General features: G+C 42.1%; 1 protein-coding gene across 1 annotated transcript in view; it reads left to right on the top strand.

The window, feature by feature from the left end:
- The window catches only part of LOC119449848 (GRB2-associated-binding protein 1), a 22,774-nt gene extending 8,416 nt beyond the window's left edge, over nt 1-14,358 (top strand). Inside the window, exons 4-8 of the mRNA XM_037713117.2 lie at nt 2,626-2,785; nt 4,312-5,691; nt 8,602-8,674; nt 8,792-8,882; nt 9,729-14,358. Coding sequence (XP_037569045.1) covers nt 2,626-2,785; nt 4,312-5,691; nt 8,602-8,674; nt 8,792-8,882; nt 9,729-9,968 — 1,944 coding nt within the window. The 3' untranslated portion in view covers nt 9,969-14,358. The remainder of the gene's footprint in view (nt 1-2,625; nt 2,786-4,311; nt 5,692-8,601; nt 8,675-8,791; nt 8,883-9,728) is intronic.

The raw sequence follows: 14,358 nt of genomic DNA, 5'->3' as shown, positions 1-14,358 counted from the left end.
TCGTGATAATATTAGGCTATTCCACTCTTGAGTTTATTCCAAATCCGTCATTAGCCCTCTGTGATGGGTCAGAAATTTCCTGGCCACATCCGTTTTGCTTGTTTGTCAGGCAAAGCAGGCGCAGCCTGAAAAATCCTGAAAAATTTTTACTAATCATGGAGGGCTAATGGTGGATTCGGGTGGAATAGCTCCATGTTATTGCAACCCAGTATTCCAAGCATTAGCTTTAGTAGAATATATCATGTGTTTAGGTGAATATACTTTGCTGTTCTTAGAGATAGCACATTATAGACAGTAATTATTTCTCCTTTTTCTTTTTTTATAAAATATTTATAATATCGGGCATTAAAATTATGTGAATATTGCTATTAAGCTTATAAAAAGTTCACTCTTAAATAACTTTAAAATAAGCAAAATTTAAATTTACATTTGAATTTTAAATAGTCATTCAAAATAACTTTTAAGTTAGGTAATGATCTTAGGAAACATGTTGACATTGTGAAAGATGCTGTTTACTTTTGAGTGCCCATTTAGTAGGAAGCCTCAGACCAACACTACTTTAGAGATAAGTGCACCCAATACCTGGCATGAGTGTATTGGTTTTTGGCTTTCCTGCAAAGCCTTTCTTACGCATTTTTTATTTGATTTATTGATTTTCATTTACACACACACACACATGCTTACAGAGGAGCGGTAAATGGAGGTGGATGAGGGAAAAAAAGCCGCACAGACGCGGCTTGAGGTAACGTCACCCCCTTAGGTACAATATGGCTGCATGGGGTAACACATCAAGCACCATATATATTGTATTTACATAGTGGCCATAAGACATTGCAGTTATACAATATATGAAAAACAATTCAATATTTCCACACGTAATAACAATGCAAACACTACTGCGGCATTGAATGATTAAATGATACGCACTTGGGTAACATACAAGAAAAAAAACATAAGATACATTATTAAACATTTGCAAACGCGCTCTAAAGAGGTGAAAGCAAAAGAGTTTTGAATTCTAACAGCGATAAATCCTGTAAATTATAGCCTGCTCTATCATATGCATTCAGTAAATCTTGGAAGGTTATTACACAGCATTTGACAACCTGTAGTTAGTTCTAGAGTGCGGAACCTTCCATACTTCAGGTGTACGAGTTGAATAACGGTATGAATTGACGGATAGTTTTGTAAGTTCTACAAGTAAGGTATTGTTACGTTTGGTACCAAAGTAATATTCGCGTAATAGTCTACAGTTTAGATGTTATGCAATGTAGCAATGTTGTATTTCTCAAACAGGTTTTCAGTATGGGCAGCATACGGTACATTAGCGATGAGACAGTATTATTTCCTTCTGCATACGAAATAATTTACTCAAGTTACACTGAGTCGTGGTGCCCCATATAAGATGCCCATAATGTATGTGAGACACAAATTAAGCATTATAAATTAATAATTTTACAGTTACGGGTAAAGTATATCTATAGCGATTTAAAACACCTGTTATGCGGCTAAATTTTTGAAGTACAAAGCTTACATGGTCGTCCCATTGCATAGTACTTGTGAATTGTACGCCTAACACCTTTGCAGAAAGAGCAAGTTCTATATTTGTATATCTATACGCTAATGTTAGATCTGAAGGAAGACTCATGCCTTTGGTATGAAAAATTACAGCCTTTATTTTAGCTGTATTTACTTTTAAACAGTTCTCTGTGGACCAATAGGATTGACTGCACAAGAAGTCATTTGACATAGTAATTAAATTGGTGCGAGAACCGGAGGAGATGAAAACACTTGTGTCATCTGCGTAAATTGTAAATTTCGCATTTTCGTAGATGTAAGTAATATCGTTAGCATATAAGTAGAGCAACGGACCCAAAATGCTACCCTGTGGGACGCCACAAAATATTTCTTTACTTACCGATGTATTATGGCCTACAGAAACAAACTGGCATTTGTTATTAAGATAAGATTTTAATAATTGAAGTGGAATGCCTCTAATTCCATATTTCTCTAGTTCGTAGAATAAAATGTTGTGATTAATATGGTCAAACGCCTGTGTAAAGTTGACAAATATGCCTATTGTTAATAGCTTATCTTCGAAGTTCTGCAATATAAATTCTTTTTGATCGAGAAGAGCTAATTCAGTGGACCTGTTTTTACAAAAGCCATATTGAGCATTTGAAATTATCTTGTATTTTTTGCAGAATGAAGACAACTGACTTAGAATAATTTTTTCAAGACCTTTTGAAAAAACAGAGAGGATTGATATCGGGTGATAATTTTTTATATCTAATTTATCACCCTTTTTAAATAATACTACTACCTTAGCAACCTTCATATTTTCTGGAAATATGCCTGTGGAAATGCATAAATTATAAATATGTGTCAAAATAGGGGCTATATCATATATATAACAATTTTTATAGGTAGAATCTGTAGACCATCAGCATCGCAGCTACGAGATTTTTGTGGGATTATGGGACAGAGCTATGTGGAACACTTATTGGCACATTCTGAAAGCTGAATACATGCCTGGATAGTTATTTCTTAAAGAGATGTGGCATATGTGTTTCAAGTGTTTACCAAAAAACACTTGTGAAAGCTGTTAATGTGTCTGGCCTTCAGGTTGATGCTGAGCTGGAGGTGGTGACGAAGTCCAAGTACATGTTTGACATCAAGACGTCAAAGCGGACCTACTATCTTGTGGCCGAATCAGAAGCGATCATGAACAAGTGGGTGGACTGTATCTGCAAGGTCTGCGGTCTACGCATGCGGGTTGAAACAGGTGAGGCAGTTGTAATAGAGGTTTGGCCTTCTTGACGTGAGTGCGTAGGGTTGATCTTGAGAAATGCTAACTTTGGCAAATAGTGTTAGTCGAAGCTGGGCACAAATACATATCGACGTAAGTGATCTTCACGAATAAACCGAGATGTTTTGCACAGTCTAAATGACATTATATAACATGACCATTGTCTTTCTAGACGGGTGTGGTGATGGCTTTCTCATGCACACAGGACCCAACCTTGCTATTGTTGCTGCTTAATGACTCCTAATATTATCCCTATGTTACTACACAACAAAGAACTTGGGTAACAGGGGCTTTCATCGATATGTCCAGGAGTGCAAAGTCTGCCAATGATCACATCCTTTTTAAGATTGTTATGGTGTTCTCTAATTTGTTCACCATTATTATCCTTTGCTTGAAAAAGAATTAGTATAATTTTTATGTGGTTTAGTGTGCACACAGCATCTTTTCTTCTTGCTTTGTGTACCTATGTACAAATATAGTATGATTGAGCCCCGCTTGAATAAAGCCATGCATTGAAGTTAGCACTTCTAGGGTGGTATTCTGTGGCAATCACTTTCGCAGAAACTTTCACTTTTGCGAGATTCGGCACTGGACACGCCGAAGTAAACAGCCGACAGCATTCTTGGCACTGTGCGAAAATAGCGAGCTTGGCTGAGCACCAGAAATGCTGCTGGCCATATATGTGTGGATGCATCCGGTACCGAATCACGTGAAAATGCGAAAGTGAAACTATCTCCGAAAATGGTCACCCGAGAATACCGCCCCTGTATGTCTGCTCTGGATGTCGCCTTTTTATTGCGCTTCAACATTTAAACAGATGAAGCAGCTACGTAACATAGCATGTCATGGTGCTGTTGTGGACAAACTAAATTTCTGCAGGACAGATTAAACAAGGACGCAAAGAATGAAAACTTTATGGACTGATTTCATATAAGGGTGCCATTAATTTACCCCAAAATTGTACAGTGCACTGCATGTCGAAGTTATCACACACACTAATATGTCCTTTACTTCAATTACAATGAGATTCCGTCCTGATTTGAATTTTTCTGTCTGAGCTTCATTTGTAACAGCAGCACTCTGTTAGTATTTCCACAGGATTGCAGGTCATGCACACCAGTTTTGCTTTTTGAGAGCGCATGGTCTATTTCAATTTCAGTTCAAGAAACAACTGTTGTTTCTGGTTCTCACTGCACCAATATACTTGGGATACTTCTGCTGTATTGTTGATGGTTATGGTAACCAAATGGCATTCTTGACACAGATATAAAGAGGCTGGTGATTAATACTAAGCTCAACTGCCATCTAAAGCTATTTCAGTACCTTTAGTAAGATATGTATACTAAATACCTTAGCTTGCTTGCATCTTTTTTTTTTTCTTTTCTCTTTTTTTTTTCTTCTTCTTCTTATGCTGAAAGCTGACATCAAGCCAACATGTCTCTCTTGTGGAACTTGGAATGACAACTTGGCTTCCTTATTTTTATGCGATTTTTCACCTGCAGAGGGAGCCTCAGAAGAAGCACAGGCTGAGCCATCGTCAGAGCCTCCCAAGCAGTCTTTGCCAAGTGATGAAAGTCCAACTCCTGCAGAGCCTGCGCCACTGCCACTCTCTGCAGCCGCTGAACATCCAAGCAGCCTTTCAAACGATGACTCCAATCCATATATTCCTATCAGCGAATGCATTACTGGAAAGCCTGTCGGTAACGGGCTTCCACGATCGTGTCCCGAGTCCCAACTGGTTGACTTTTACGACACCCCTCGATGCAGCACAGGCCGAACGTCTCCAGATCCCGTTATGGATGCCATGTGCCGAATGCCGCGACCTCCAGAGAAGCCCGTGCGGGAGCTGAGTGGTGCCAGTCTTCTAGACTCCACCGTACCAGCCCCTAAGGTCAACTGGAACACATATCCAAAAGACTCTTCACTGCCAGGAATGCCTGCCTGTAGCCAAGCACTCAGCTATGACCCAGTGCCTCCACTACGACCTACGAGCAGCCGGGAGAACGTCGTTGAGCCGGCTGCTTCTCAGAGCAGTAATGTGTACAACGGGGATACCCTTGGCAGGGCTGGCCTTACTCTGCGTAAAGCGGGGCGCGCAGGAATGACTGTGCCTCCTGCACCACTTACCAGGCAGGACGCTACCGAAGAGTCCTACGACCGGCCACCTGCCACTCGGCCTTCTTCTGCCTCCCAAAATGCAGGCAGTACGGCAGACATCACGGGCGATGAAGTCATACCTCCTCGGCCACCAAAACCACCAAACATCAGGGTCCGGCCGGTGGCCAGTGGTTACGACGTGCCTCCACCCCCCTCACAGCCACCACGAATGTCGCAGCAGGACTCGTACGATGTGCCACGTTCGGCTGGAGGAATGCGCGATGGTTACAGTGTTCCTCCGTGCCCGCTTCCTGTGCTGCGACATGAGGCTTATGACGTTCCTGCAGCACCATCCAGGGGACCGTACGAGCTGTATGACCTGCCGAGGTCAGCGGAGCCAGTGCCCAAAACAACATCCGGGGGCATCCCGCTTCCTCCACGCCTCTCGCTGGATGAGACATATGACTTTCCAAAGTCCTCACTGAGTCCCGATGGCTTGAACTTATCAGTCCCTGCCCCAACAGCACCAGGTTCAAGGAAACATGCGTATTGCAATGCTCCTGTAGGGACATTCAGTAGCAGGGAAAACGTCTTCAACTATGAGTACAGGCCATCATTCACAGAGTTTGTGGCAAAGGATGACACAGAGGTGCAACAGATGCCCTCTGGTGCCTATGCCAATGTGTCCTCTACTAGTCCGGGTACACCCAACCTCACTGCTGTGCCACCTGCCATCAACCGTGGCCTGAAACCAAGAAAAGCCTCAACCGAAGGTACCTCACCAGGTGGGCCCATCTTGCCTCTTACTGTTATATTAACAAGGTGGCGATTGGGGCTAATTTGTTTTACATTGTTGGCTGATCGTAACATTAAAGATCAACCACTCATCAAATTGGGCAGTGCACGCTTGCTGGTGTTTCTGCACTTCATAGTTTGAAGCGTTAATGTTAAGGGATATGCGAGGCCATCTGCACATTGATGTGACTTGCACGTCTATTGTACTACTATACATTTGCACCGTATAATTTTACTATCACTGAGGGAAATAGACCTTACATGGAGGATGCTGGTAAATGATACAGGATAATAATATATGTCTTTTGGAGAGAAAAAGAGAGACAGAAAGGAGGGAGAGGAAGAGGGGACTGACAAGGTGTCATGTGCCTAGGGTTTAAATTGTTTTGTTTTGTCTTTGAACACATGCAGCTATAAGTACAGCAGTGCTTGTTCTGAAGTAAAATGGTTGTTAGTTCCATGCCACTGTTCCAAGTTTTTCTTGTAGAACTTTGTGCTCTAAAACTGCTCTTTAAAAAAAAAAATGCTGTCTTGTTATTTTGTTAGGTGCTAACATAATAAACATAGTGCTAACATAATAAACATATGAGTTCATTGTCTCAAGCCAGTGCAGAATTGCAGTTGATCTTTCAAATCCTCTTCAAAATATTTGTTGACACAGTGTAACATGCAACATATTGCATGCAACTTAGGTACATTGAGAGCTGTGTGCCCAGTTCAGCTTGTTAAGCCCAAAGCTACATGGAGAAATGGAGTGAGGATGATTTTTTATTGCACACATCAAGCTTTATAGAATTCTCCATAGATATTAGTGCAAATGCTGTTAGTGTGGTGAGTAGCACTCAAGGCAAAACTTGTCACTAAGAAGTCGTCGCTGTGATATGGCACTAAGTGCAGTGCTCCCCTTGAAATCTATGCATTAAATTTAGAATGAGACATTGATGCCTTAAGAGTGGCAATCAGCACACTGATGCCATGAAGAAGCATTGGATCAATAAGGATAAACATGTACAGTAAAGGGGGTAAAATTGTTGCCCACCCGCACAGCTATTTTGTTGACTGTGACCGCTCCTGCCACAATTTTATGCACTCAGTTGTTACTCGGAGTAACTAGTGCACACAAAGCAACACTGTGTGTAGAATACATTATTTTTGCAATGTTGACTGCACTTGCCTGTTTGAGTAGCAGAGTTAATGTGGCATTCAGTTATGTAATCAAGCTATTTTTCTTATCTGGAATTGTATGTAGTAGAATGCCTTCACTGATTATGCAGTAAGTGAGCATAGTATCTGACTTACTTTAATATTAGGTATCACACTTATCGCTTAATGAATTTTCAGCCTCATTTTCTATCAGCTGCTCAGACGCCACCAGCTCATACATGAGAGAAAAGTCAGTAGTATTTAACTTTAACCTTCAATGCGTGCGGTGTTGCAAATGTTCTGTTTGATGACCGTCGTTTATCAGTTGCTGCCAAGAGATGACTTGCTTAATAGCAGTGGCTGAGTGTTGCTGAAAAGAAATAGCTTCACTGAGGAATTTGCATTGGCTTCTGCGTCATCTTCATGTACTTGTCCTTATTGTTCGCAGCTGCTTGGGATGTTCTAACATGCCAGCTGGCCTCGACTAGTGTGAATGATTACCATGTGCAAGTGTCACCATGACATTAATCATGCTTAATGTTGATGAAACGATCATGCTGATGATCGTTGTAGAGAACATAGAAGACTAAGGTTGAGTTCCCTCTAAATGGTACCATTCAATGTTTCTCAAAACATAATGTGAGCTTTTAGCATGCCTAAATACCATACAGTGTGTACAGCAGCGATCTGTGAACAACTGTGAGGATCTAGATTCTTCAGTTACCATTACATTCCTCTCATTTAAGCGTGGTATATAAGAGATTCACAAGGTTCACCCCCACAGATTCACAGTATCTGCATTTTATGTAAAGGACAATATAACTTTTTTTCCCCTTAGCTTCCTACTTCAGAAAGAAGTGCCGGAAAAGTGCCAAAGTGCCGGAAATGTGGTGGCATACTATTGTGGTGGCATATTTTGATCACGTGTTTCGAACTTTAACACCAAAGAAGACAGTGTTTTCCCATGTTCTACAGTAAAATGTTACCATTTCACCCTGCCCTACTACTCTGAGAAGACCCTGCAGTACCTCTGGAAAATGTAGTTATGTTTTTAAGAACTACACAGTTTTTAATCAACTTTAGACAAGCACACCTAGCCAGCTACACCTTTAGACAGCAGTACAGTGTACATATATTGAATTTTAATTGAAGGTTAGAACAATCTTGAACCTTACGTGCTTATGCACCTTGTGGTTGACGCAAGATAGCCAGAGTTGCTTTTGCACCAGAAAAACCAAAATAACCACAAGCTGTAATTTTTCTGACCATCAGTGTATTTTTCCAGATGCTGCGGTCCTACAGTCGAACCTCATTGCAGTGATTTTGCACCCGAAGTGAAAATACCTTCAAATTCTGATATTTGTTATATGTATATTCACCACATACTAATATTGGCTATAAACATTCTAGATTTAGTTATTTCTGTGCAATAATTCTAAATTCATTATTTTGAGGTTTGCCTATTTAGTGTACTGTCTACTGATGGTATTGGCTGTTGAATAGGTGGTGTCCTGAATCCACGGCCGAGCGACGACTTCCTCTGAGTAATAGTAACCAATCTTGTAGGCTGTACTGTTGCGGCTGCATGGTCCGCAAGCGATTGGAGGAGCCGGAAACACATCATGGCTGCCACGTTTTGGGGACATTGCCTATAGTTCATGTATTGTGTTCAGCCAATGTGATTCTTGTTTGAAGAGCCTGAAAGTCCAGTCTAGTAGCGTGCTCACACTGGTAGTAAACTTGCTTGCTTGTTCCAGGTGGCCATGTGTTTCCCCTAGCTCCTCCTCCTGTGAACAGAAGCCGCAGCCACACGACTTCCAGCAGGCCAAGGTACAGGGAACATCTGAAATAGTTTGCATACATTGTACAGATTTATTGATATATCTTCTCTGCATTTCCTTCAACTGTTTTTTTTTTTTTTTTTTCCTTTTTCTTTCTGATGTGCAGGCAGAGAAGTAAGGGTGACTTGCTAGCACCTGATGAAGACAGCTGGTCAAATGCAAGCAGCAGCCGGCGAAACTCCACAAACGATGACCCGGTATGCAGTTTTAGCACTTTTGGGACATTTGCTCGGTGCTGTTGGTCACTTTGGATTGTATACAAGCCGTTCATCATAGATTCTAGTACCTTGTGAAGGAGTGAGAACAAAAAATAGCCAGGTTTTGATAAAAAGATCCTGGGGTTTTACAGTGCCAAAACCATGATGTGATTATGAGGCATGCTGTAGTGGGGGACTTCGGATTAATTTCGACCACCTGGGGTTCATTAATGTGCACCCAATGCACGGCACACAGGTGTTCTTGCATTTCGCCCCCATTGAAATGCGGCCTTTGTAGCCAGGATTTCATCCCGCGACCTGATGCTTAGGAGCGCAACGCCAAATCCACTAAGCAACCATGGCTGGTCTGGGTTAAGCCTACAGACTTCAATTTCTTTGGGTTCTGGTTTGTAGTATTTGCTAATGTGCCAATTTGAAATATGTCTTGCATATATGGTTTACAATTAATGAAGTAATGTTGCTGCAAAATATTGCAGCCTAAAGGGTGAACCCTTCTTTTGGTGCACAAGAAAGTTTTAAGTGTAATTTTCTGAAATTATAACAGAGGGAAGTAAACGACCAAATAATGCAGTGCATGGGTGCCCAAACTCATCCACATGACCCGAAATGAGTTGACAAAATTTTTTTATCCAGTATGGAAAGGAAAGACAATCATAGCGTGGACTTGTAATTCTTGTTCTTAGAAATATTAGATACAAAGTTATAAGATAGGTAAAGTGACAATTAAATTAGTGGCGATATGAAATCTGAGAGTGCTTATGGTTTGCTTGTGTAAAAAAGCATTTGACAAAGGAATTGTTACAAGTAAAGGCGATCTTTGTGCAGGGCATAAGGCAACCCAGTGCCGGAGCAAAAAAGAAAGTAGAGATCCAGTACCTTGACTTGGACTTAGACTCCGATCCAGGGCCGACCCAGAGCCCAAGATCACCAGAGCAACGCACCGGTGGTGGAACTGGCACTGTTTACAGAACAGTAGACTTTGTCAAGACCAAGGCCTTCAACACAACACGGCAGGACGTTGAAGAGTCCTATCGCAGTCACAAGGACGGTGAACCGTGCAAGTGAAGCGTTATTTTGCAGTGCATTTGTTAGGGTGAATTGTAGGCCGGCTGCAGTTCACATTGACGCTTCTCATCAAAGGTTGTAAATACTGAAGGGAGCAGGCTGAAAATGCGCGATGATATCCACAGAACAAACGCATCTAAATGCCTCAAAGCTGCACCTTTTGGTGCAATGACCACATGACAGACATTGCAGGCAATGGGGTGTGCCATAGATAAACGTAGGGATAGCTTGTTATAAGTTTAGTGGTGGTTTGGTATCCTGCCCCAAACATTTCTTACTCTTGCTTTCCTGTTTAGGTTTCATTCTTCGGTTTGTCATCAAAGCAAAGGCCATTTTGATGTGAAGCATGTTTAGCCGACACCATCCTTGCTTGCCTACATGGTCGGCTGCATTTTGCCCATGCTTACACATTGGAGTGTATTGATCCGGCATAATAGTTATGTGCATATCTGATCAAGTGCTCGATCTCTTTTTTCAGCAATAGTGTGTTGTGACTTTCAATCTACTTGGCCCTGTATTTGCATTTACTGTTAAGGTTGTGTTACCATGAAGTTTCCAACCTGCCATGAAAGGCATGCAGAAGGAAAAAAGATCTGTCATGTTTTGGTTGCTGCATTTTATTTCCCTAGGGGAAGTTAAGTAGCCATATTTGCAGCAGAGTCGTTGCGAGTATGTCGAACACCATAAATATATAGAGTTTATATTTATTCAAAAGTTTCCCATTAGTTGCATGTTTATACATATATTACAGATGCCATTAACTGCTGTAAAGCAACTTGTAAATAGTATGACATCTGTTAGGGCAATTCTACAGCTGTTTAGCAAATCTGTAGGGTTGGTTTGTCAGTCGCATATCTTTTACTTGTGACTGTGTTGCCATTGCCAGTAATAACACATTCAGAATTTTCACTCTTGTGCCGGCTCTATGTGATACTTGTTACCATGTTCATTGTGAGCTGCATGGCATTAGCCATTGATTTCGTGCTCTTAGTGTTTGTGAATATACTCGGATGTGCCTTGAAACAAATGGACAACATCGCCATAATTATGTGGTTGCTTGAACATAGTGTAGCACTTGTTGACAGCACTTCAAGAAATCGTTATATTGATACAAGGGCTGTTCTAAAAGTACTCAGGAACACACTGGCTGGCTTTAAGAGAGGTCTACTGCTCCGCCACTTTAGGGTGCCTGTTGTATGTGTAATGAGCTAATGTGCAAGTTTTCGTTGGTGAATATAGCAACATTCATTCGCATTGTGTGGTATTTAAATAGCAGTGTGCTGATGCTGTTTCGTCTTCACAGTTGAAGGAATAAAGAATGTGCATGAGGTTTTGTTTACATCTGGAAAAGACCATTATGGAAACATGCCAAAACAAGCATTTAGAGAGGAAGCCACGGGCCATAGCTGAAGTAATGAGTGGTTTAAGTGATTGAAGGCAAGGAGAACATCTGTAGAGGAAGCCGAACACTTCAGATGCCTTTCCACAGGGACCACTGATGCAGGCAAGGCAGGAGTTGGTGAAAGGATTCATTAACATTGTCACGTAACCCTTTGCGAGCTTTCTGTAGTTCTTGACCTGTCATATGGGACCTGCCATAAATCTTTGACGTCTGAATTGGGAATTCACCAGAATCGCACCAAAATTTAAGCTTCGTCTAGTAATGACCGAACAAAAGGAGTGAGTGCAGTCATGAATCTAGGAAATAGATAAAGCTGTGTGTGCACGTACATGGTTGTGCATGCATGCATGGAAATACACACACAAATACTCATGCAGTGCATCACGCGCCAAAGTGAAACAGTATCGGCATACCATTGCAAGAGAACATGATGTGAATGAATGCTGTTGTCCTCGCCAACAGCAACAACCAAAACAAGTGCTTCCAGATTAGCTTATATTACTCGTACTGTAGAGATGGAGTAGCGCACCACTCTCCGTCGCTGCAGGGCAGCATGTTTCCAGGTACTTTTGGAACACTCCTTGCACAGTTTTAATTAATGCAGAGATTAGCTTCCTACAGGAATATTTTATTTCTGACCAAATGCACTGGAATTTGTGCATGCAATGCTCGTGTTTGAACAAGGTTCATTTGGCTCGGGGCGTTAATACCTCTAGGCTACCGTGCCTTGGATAGTGTACAGAAGTTCTAACTGCACTTTCAGTGGATCTGCAGTTAGTATATTTACTTACAGCCTTTACAATATAATGTTGCTGTTACACTCGTGTCCCTATGGAGCTCTTTATTGTGGGAATACTACAGTAGAACCTCGTTCATACGTTTTGGGAAAAAAAAAATGAAAAAAACTTGCCAACCCTTCCCCTACCGGAAAATAGGGGTAAGCGAAGCTTGTCCTGGGTGCACCTAAACTAACCATGATGCGACGGCTGCGATGGAGAGAACGACATCACTGACAGTATGCCCGCAGTCCGCCATTGTCGCTTGCGTTCGATGTCTCGAGTTTGCTCGGCGACGTGGTAAGCAGCATCCACCCGCCATTTCCGCTTGCAATTCTTCGAAATTAAATTGCTTCAAAACTAAATGTGTCCGTTACGTAAGACAATGAATGGCTCATACCCCCCTAAACACAGTCTCTCCATTACGATGACAGAAGAGAAGTGAAATTCTACGCTGGAAAGATTACAATAAGATGGCGAGTTGGGCTACTTGGTTGACGTTCATATTTGACTTAGATTGAAGTGCACTGTAGAAACGGACACAGAAACAGGATACAATGTCCTGTCTACTTCTTTTCTGTGTCCGTGTCTACAGTGCGCGTCAATCTAAGCCAAATATGGAATGATTAGTGGCAACACAGCCAGCTATGGATGCAGACAACGATGACGAAGTGGGAGCGGTGGCACGAGCACATGCCGAGCACGAGCGCGAACCAAGGGGCGCCAATGAGCCATCTGCGGAAGAAGACGACGACAACGCTCAAGCCAATGCTGATGTTAGTTTTTTACATACATGGACGCCACCAAAATCTGTGCCTTATAACAAGCTTTGCTTGAAAAACATACTAACCGAGAAAACGTACGATTCGAAGTAAGATAATTTCACTAGCTCAACTGTAGTTGACATCTGCGTAATTGGAAGCGTCGCGCGAATCGTTGCGGCACAAGATGCCGATGCGCGTCGATCTGGTGGGGCTCCGGCAGCTCGAGACGCGTTTTATTGTTTTCATATTGCGTAGTGTAGAAACCGAATTCGAAATTGAGCTGGGGGGCGACGTCGGATGCTGCCGGAGTGAAACGTGATGCTCGCATCGCGCCGCCTGCAGCAGGGAAAGGAGGCGCGTTTTGGTTATCGCCTACTAACCCCTTCAGACACGGCGTCCACATTTGTGGACGTGACCTATTTTTGCCATTTCTGTGCAGTGATAGCAAGGAATGGAGCACAAACGTTAAGCTCAGGGTAAATTGAACATTCTGCTAACTTATACTACTTGCATTTTACTTCCGAGTGATATTTATCGTTACAAAGTACCGCTTTGGTGAAGGCACTACCGTGTTTTACGTGACGTGGGACATGTCGGTGGCAACCTCAAAAAATTTTTTTTCTTTCTTGAAATCCTTGTGGCCAATAAATAACTTGTGCATGTAATTCAAGGGGTGATTCAGTCCTTTTTAAGAAGAAATGTAGCATGATTGACTTTACAGTATTCAAATATTCAGTTACTCTAATTATGACTCATCGTCAAATGCACAAAGAGTCATTCTACCATCCAAATTTGGTTTTAGTGCAGTCTCAAGCACCCTGGCATAAAATTATGTATGTTTCACACGTGTCGACAGTCGATCATAATTCAGGTCTGGAAAGGTGAATATAACATGGAAGCATGGAGTATGCTTCCGACAGCATTACACTCCACGCGCTGTAAAACAAATAGGTGGAGATGCTTATCGTAATAGGGTTGGCAGAAATGGCCGTGAATGCGGCATGCGACGACCCGGGAGGAAATTTGCTGGTACCGGAATAAGAAACTGAGTGCACGCCGGCGTTTTCACGCGGGACGGGCGGACGAGTATTGCCGCGGCGGGCAGCTACTGTTCTCGACCGCGTGTGCCTCGCGGATTTTCTTGTTTACATGGGATCTAATGGCCGGAAAACGTTTCATACGATTGCAGGTTTGGTGATGTACTGAAGGTTGGTGCTGAAAGGTCGTGTTTTCCGCGAACGTATGAACCGGTAAAAATAATCGTAGCTCAATTGGATAATTTTTATGTTCACGATTGTGAACGTTGGTGCCAGGAAATAGTACGTAAAGGATTGTATCAACGAGGTTCTACTGTACATACATTACTGCCGCATGCTCGGATGTTTGTACAAACAATGAACAAGTGTTCTTCAGGTTAAAGTAATAAAGATTTGGTTATTATCACAATG

This window comes from Dermacentor silvarum, chromosome 4, assembly GCF_013339745.2.
Source record: "Dermacentor silvarum isolate Dsil-2018 chromosome 4, BIME_Dsil_1.4, whole genome shotgun sequence".
In the NCBI taxonomy this organism is placed as follows: domain Eukaryota; kingdom Metazoa; phylum Arthropoda; class Arachnida; order Ixodida; family Ixodidae; genus Dermacentor; species Dermacentor silvarum.
This window is presented reverse-complemented; position numbering and strand designations above follow the sequence as displayed.